The following is a 7,309-nucleotide window of genomic DNA, read 5'->3' as shown; positions in this document are numbered from 1 at the left end:
AAGCGCAAGTGTGCGCGAGTTTTTCTACGGCGCTTTTCTTTCGTCGGTGAGTTGGTTTTTCTTCTATTTTAAGTTACTAAGGTGAATGGTGAGGAAACCTTCGTCTTAACTAAACATAAGCCCCAAACAAAATATAATGAAAGCAAAATAAAAGTAAAATAAAAATAAAGCTCGGACTTGGTTCCTTACAAGTTTTCGTTCTTGCGGTGACACCGCGCTGCTGTTAATACTGTTACGAAAAGAAGAACCTCGTCGCATTATCGAAAGCGTAATTTATTGGAAAAAGTACTCGTCGGTATTAGAATTTTGTGAATTTTATTGTTTCTTTATTTGACGTATTTCTGTAAATAATACGTCGTATTCGGATTTTAAATGTCTTCGCCAGCAAATCGATTTTTATCGACGGAAGTGGCAACACTTACTCGATAACAAATATGGCGCTGAGTCGAGCGACCGCGATTTTGAAAAGAACGTTTCGCGTAGCCAAACAGGCGAAGAGAAGCGTTCTGTCCGACGCTTACGAGTGTCGGGAAGCGTGGGAAAGTAGACTGTCGAGTCCCGTTCTGAGGGAGGTCGACATGGACGAGTTCTTCACTCGACTGGAGAAGAAATTCAATGCCAAGAGACCCGTGGATGGAGTGGACGTCGACATTTTTGCCAATTGCGTGGTGGAGGAGGACCAGCTGGACGAATTGGAACATTTCGTCTACAGATTCAGGAGGACTCCGTCCGGAGTGGGAATCTTCGATTCGACGCATCACGCTTTCGTTCGCGCTTTCTTGCGCTTCCATCGAGTCGACGATTTGTTGAAGATACTCTTCGATCGAGTTAATTACGGAATATTCCCCGACTTCTATTGTTATAATATGTTAATGGATTATTTTCTTCGAAGGAAGAACTATCGGGACGCCACCAAAGTGGCCGTTCTCGTCATGTTGCAGGAAGAGTTCTTGCATCCCGTCACCAATAGACTCGCCTTGTATTCTTGCCACTCGTATCTCCGGGAACCCCTTCCCGAACCTTGGATTCTGCCTCCGGCTCCGGCCGGAAAAGTAGAAACGGACGAGGAGGAGGAGGAAGAAGAAGTCTTCGTCAGGATACCCTTCCTCGTCAATCCCTATTTCGACGACCACTTCGACCTCCGGGAGCCCGGGGACCTGGTGGGAAAGACGCTGAGTTCCGTCGGCACCGCGCTGGGAGGAGTGGCGGGCCGAACCTACCGACTGGTGGGACTGGGCATGCGACGGAAGTGGGAGGAGGCCGGCGCGCTCTTGGACGGCTTTGCCTCCGGCGGAGAGACCGTGGCGCGGGAGGGCCTGGAGAGGTTTCGCCGGGAGGTCGGCGGCTGCTCGGAAGGTGCGGATTCCTCCCTCCGGAGGGTCCTGGAGGGGTCGCTGGCTGCCGCGGAACGGGTCCGGGTCTGGGACGGCGACCTGCACGCCTCCGTCCTGGAGGCGGTCGGAGAGGTGTCCGGCCACGAGTCCGACGACGTGGCCTCCCAGCCGAAACTGTTCCGGTCCTGGGAGAAGAGGAGGGAGACGGAACTCGACCTCCAGCTGCGTCGTAGTCTCGACAGAGAGAAGAAGGAAAAGATAGAAGCCAAGAGAGACGAATTGCAGAAGAGAGAAAAATTACTGTTTTTCTTCGAAAACTGGAACAAAATAGAAATGGAACTCGAGGAAGTGAAAAAAATGCCGAGGGTGGCGGAGAAGACCGAAGATTACGTTCCTCCGGACGTGCGACGTTCTTAGGTCCGTCGTGCTTTTTGCGTAAATTACGGACGGCGGCGCATTAAATAACTTAAATGGTATTAAAGGCCGAAGAATTTTCCCCTTCCGAATAGGTCTCGACCGGCTAAAAACGAGAAGGAAAATAGTTCTGGCCCGGTTTTTTTCTATTTATTGTTATCTTGTGTTTCAAATACCTTAGTAATTAAATAGACGTGTTTAAAAATATTAATTAAAAGTGTGATTAAATCGAACAGTACTAAAAAAGAATAGCCGTAACATATGTGAAAAGCTGCTTGACATTAATATCGTAAGCTTTTGAGTTTTAAAATAAAATTTTTGAAACAGACTGCAAACATTAACTTCCAAATTAACGAGAATATGTAGGCGTTACTTTTTTTTTTTTATTCTTGCTCGCTTGCCATTTTTTCAATCACAATACTAGTAACCTTTGGCATTTTCAACAGTTTGACTATATTAAGCATTTATTTTAAAAATTTGCTTTCGATGATGTCGTTTTTAAGTGGACTTAAATTAGGGAGAGCGTGGTAATAGGAAATTTACATTTAAAACATCGAAATCTCTTTAGTTTGCAAGAATATTTGTTTTACAAAGAGTAGAAATGGTCACGGCCATTCCTTGAGAGATTTATATTAGACAAAACTGTATATTACTTGGTTACGTCTGTTTAGGGATATTTGTCCTCTGACCGAATTTGAGCGTCCACTTTTTCTAACTCTCTCGATAAATCTCGCACGATCGCGGTAATATCCGATGCTAATACTAAGTTAAAAAATGTCGCATACCAAAATATTTTGATGTGGAAAAAATGTAAATTTGCTTTATGCTACTTAAAAATAAGTTAAATCTATAAAATAAAATTTAAATCATATTTAACAAATTATTGAGGATACTAGAAACATCAAATACATTGGCATTTTTCCATTGGGTTTCTAATGTATTTGATGATAGTTTGATGTTGCTTTTATGATCTGCATAAGTCTATAGTTACAGAGGGCAGGGAAAAGATAATGAGTTTTTTATTTAGATGAAGATAATTAGTTCAAAAGTTTTATTTAGATAAATTTGAGATACTTATCTCATCTTAGAGAAGATAAAAAAAGATAAATTTTACTTATCGATATTAAAGTGACAAAATAATAGTCTGTCTTTTAAATTAACTAGATTTAATTTATGGTCTTTGTGAAACTTGTACAATACTCACGTATAACAAATTATTCTCTTATATTTTAGCATAAGCATCATTTTAAATAGTGGGATGACAATCCGAAAACCACAGCTAAACATTTGTTCGATGGAACAGAAGAAATGATGCATTTAAAAAAACTTAAAACAACTGGGAATTTTTTTGACACTTGTAGAGATGCAAGTTTTGATGGCAAAAATCAAGACATTGAACCCAAATACGATTATTGAAAGTTTGTTTGTCGAGTTGTATACATTAATTTTTTTTATTGGTCAGTCGTTGCATCATTCTGCTGCTGCTTGAACGTAACCACCAAAGTCCATAACCATAAAAATCTGTTAATGTTCAAAGGATTGCAGCTCTCCGCATTTGTAAGGCTTGTAGGACTGCACCCACTAGTGCCCTTTTGGTAATGTAAAGGTTAATCCTTATCGACTTAGAAATTAAATGCGTTATTTGGCAGGAAAATCTCGTCACTTTACCCTGGCGAGATTATAGTGTCTCGGATGTCGACAAAATGATTAGAGTAGGTAAGATTCCCTCCCAGTTTGACCTTGATCGATGATATCAAAAAATTTGGCATCGACAAAAATACCCTCCCCTCCCATCAGCTTGTCCCTGACGTTTACTTTGAAGATCCAGGTGATCATCCCATGTTTAGGATTACACTGACAGTTCCAAGATGGGTGACAAAGTAGGTGCTGCTTTTGTAGTTACTCCGACTTAAGCCACGAGCTTCACAATGCTTGCTTCCATCTAGATACACACTGCTCGATAGCACAGGCGGAAACTTTAGCTATTTATGAGCTTAATTCACATTAGGCGTAGGAAGGACAAAAGACACTACTTACACTATCGCAATTATTCTGATTCTGACAGTAGAGTAGCTTTACACAGTATTGCAGTCTGATAGCCACTTAAAACTAGTCCATTTCAGACACCTAGACAACAACATTAGAATAGATTTCCAATGGGTCTCAAGTCATGCGGGGGTTCTCGGCAACAAGACCGCCGACCGTCTTGACAAACAAGGTGCGAAGTCTTTGGTCACTAGTACTTTCGGTTACATTCCTACTTCATACATTGACAGTCACATCAAGAAGCAAATCTTCATTCTCTGTCATGACAGCTCAGACCATGACACCTCTGGTAGACTCACCTACACTTTCATCCCCAAGGTTGACACTAATGCAATTCTTTGCCACTTTTACCCTAATTACACCCTCACTCAGCTACTTACAGGACACTGCAACTTTAAGCAATACTTGCATAGATTTAATCTTGGGGACAATCCAAAATGCAATTGTATTCATGAGGACCAAACAGTTTTTTTCTGCAATAGGTACAATCACATTAGGGATAGTTTAATGAGAGCTGCTGTTCTTGAAGGGTACAACTGGCCTTGCAACCCTCACCAACTCATTCATACGTGTACAATGTTCCATCATCTACTTGCATTTACATCCCTTAGTGAGGCTCTTGAGAGCACTCACTCGGGACACAGATGGCAATTAGCTCTCCCTTGCTTTTTTTCAACTGTCGGTATATAGCTGCCTTTGTATTTTAATTCTTATTTTCCATCTTCTTTTTCAGTCTAAATTAGGTTAGTTTAAGTTAGTCCTAGTTGTAAGTTAGATTAGGGACTCTTAGCTTTGTTTCCGGTTAGGTTAAATTAGACTAGGGTTGTTAGCTTTAGTCATCTGGTTAGATTCATTTTATGTTATGGTAGATTATTTTATTTAGTAAGTTAATGTTAAAAAATATTGGGGTCTTGCTTGTTTGTCTTTTGTCGGTCTGTTCATCTTGTCTAGTTTGTCATTGTGTTCGTCGTTTTTCACGCTGTCTGTCTAGCTGTTAAGTAGTTCTAATATTCGCGCTTGCGTTCAGTTTTATTAGTATTAAGTAGATATAAGTCATCCTACTAACAGCCAAACTTCAACACTTAGCTATTCGTGGCAGCACTCAATCATTGGTGTTCGCTACAGTCTTGCAGCCTAAAGACTGCACACCAACATCAAACATAGAGGGTACTGTAGCCATAATTATGCCATTCAGAGGGATCCTACCTTTCTCTACTATCTATCCTCTTTCCTTTACACTTTCTTCTGCCTTGTATGGCCGAAGTCTTTCTTGTATGTATGCTGCTCGAGCATTAAGCTTGTGACACCCAAAAATATTTCTGCACATCTCTTGATACTGTGTTGGAAAGTGATTCTGAAATTTGGGATGTCTAACTGTATTCAAAATGAACTATTTTGTTTCATCATTTGTGAAATTCAAGGTTTGTTTAAACTTTTTTAATGAGGCTTTAATGAATGGTTCACAATACTGCCATTGCTTTTATAAGTGCATAACTATAAACTATTTTTTAACTACCAATATTGTCAGTATAGCTATGCCTAATTAACATTCACCTTCTAGCATAGTCAAAGCAGTTGCAATAGATTCCATGATCATAATGTATTAAAACAAAATCTCAAGGTAAGAAGCAATAATAAAAATGCAAGGTTGAGCTTGCATAGTTCAACTATTTTTGCTTTCTGGGAAAGAGGAGTTTTGATTGAGATGTAATAATTACAAGTAGCTTGTGAAAAATAACTCTTCTGATCAGCTATTAGTAATCATTTACAACAGGATTGCTTCATTTTGACATGCTGATTCAACAAATTTATCTTCTAATGGTTTATAATATATTTCTGTAACCTAAGTGTAATTTTCACTATTTGGCAGTTTATGCAACAATTTGTTTTTCAAAATTTACAAAGTAAATTATCAAATTACTTTCAAATTTTTATTAATAGACACCTTATGTGTAATTTACATAATGCCAAACTTAGTTCAATCGAAACTCAACAGTAATCACCGATTGTGTTAATCTTTAATTACTAGTGAAAGTGTTTGAAATAGATTTGAAATTACATTTTAATTGATTACACTTGGCTTCGGTAATTGGTGCGTGTAACTATAAATGTAAATCTTGTCTTGATATGAATTTAAAAATTTCCTATCGAGTTACAATTCCACATACTGTCTTTCCACACATGATACATTTTGCCTTAATTTTATCTTCAATTTGTTTTTGATTTTATACATCTCCACAAAGGATTACAAGAAGAGGTTTTGGTCTTTTTGATAGGAGGCAAACTGTTGGTGTCTGTCTAAATCCATATTAAACAAGGCTACAAGTTAAAACATCAAGTCTACTCTAGTAATGTAAATGTGCTGAAACTTGAATGCAGTTTTCTATTTACTGAATATTCACATACAGTCACCGCAATGAAGCAAAATGACTGCTCCCAATGGTAAACTGTACTGTATCTCCAGAATTTCGGATGCTTGAGATCATTTGTGCATAGGCCTACCTTTAAATTTTAGAATTGGATTTAAATGATGAAAAGATATTAATTTTTAAAGGTTTGTGTTAGATTGAGTCTATAATTATTCTGAATTCATCTTCATAAGTAAACAACAAATGATTACTATAAAAAATATTAAATATTTATATATAAATAATTAATATATTATATTTATTAATAATAATTATTTATATTTATTAATGACTTTAAATTATAATCAAGGTTATCTTACTGCAATCTTCTTAAGCCTACTTTTTGAAAGATTACATTATTGGTTTGAATTTTTCAAACAATCCAGCAGCTTTATAAAATTTTGTAAATTTTAATTAGAAGAGAGTAAAAACTAAATTTGTTATGGTTTAATATCAGGAGAAAGCATAGAAATCAATGGGAAAACTACTATGCTTTATTATTAACACAGCAATATCTCTAGTAAGATGAGCACAAGTAGTAATAGAGAGAGGAATAGCATTAGGGTTGTGATTTATTCCAACTACAACACTGCAGAAGAAGGGGCTCCCCATATCATCAGCCTGCAAAACTGCCTATAGAGACTTGAGAATTGGAACTTAGAACACGAGGATCTTAAGAAAAGCTGGAAAATCTGAAGAATGAGATGAAAATAAATAAATTAGACACAGTAGGAATAAGTAAAGTGAAAATGGAAAACTGGAGAATTAGTGAGTGACAATATCAAGCTTTACTTTTCAGGTAGAAGGAAAGCAATGAATGGAGTAGGATAGCATTGAAAAGAGAATTTGCATCCTGGGTAAATAAAGTTGATTACATAAATGACAGAATTATAATGGTTGGAAACCAAAAGATCTGGAACTCGTTCAAATATATATGCCCACCAGCTCACTCGGCTGAGAGGTAGAGGAGATATACAAACATGTGGAAGAAATTATGGAATAGGAAGAAAGAAATGCCTGTTTGAAATGCTGTGATGGGAAATACGAGAGGAAAATGTTGTAGAAAGGCTTGAATTGGGAAGCAGGATCGTGAGAGGAGAAAGATTG

At 37.8% G+C, this 7,309-nt stretch overlaps 1 protein-coding gene across 1 annotated transcript; it reads left to right on the top strand.

Moving 5' to 3' along the window:
* Positions 1–396: 396 nt before the first annotated feature.
* LOC111638454 lies at positions 397–6,284 on the top strand. Its single transcript, XM_023384176.1, has one exon. It carries the CDS (start codon positions 435–437, stop codon positions 1,749–1,751), a length of 1,317 nt encoding a protein of 438 aa, XP_023239944.1. The 5' UTR covers positions 397–434; the 3' UTR covers positions 1,752–6,284.
* The last annotated feature ends 1,025 nt before the right edge of the window (positions 6,285–7,309 follow it).

Source organism: Centruroides sculpturatus, unplaced genomic scaffold, assembly GCF_000671375.1.
Source record: "Centruroides sculpturatus isolate CEXI.00-Female unplaced genomic scaffold, Cexi_2.0 scaffold1252, whole genome shotgun sequence".
Lineage (NCBI taxonomy): Eukaryota > Metazoa > Arthropoda > Arachnida > Scorpiones > Buthidae > Centruroides > Centruroides sculpturatus.
This window is presented reverse-complemented; position numbering and strand designations above follow the sequence as displayed.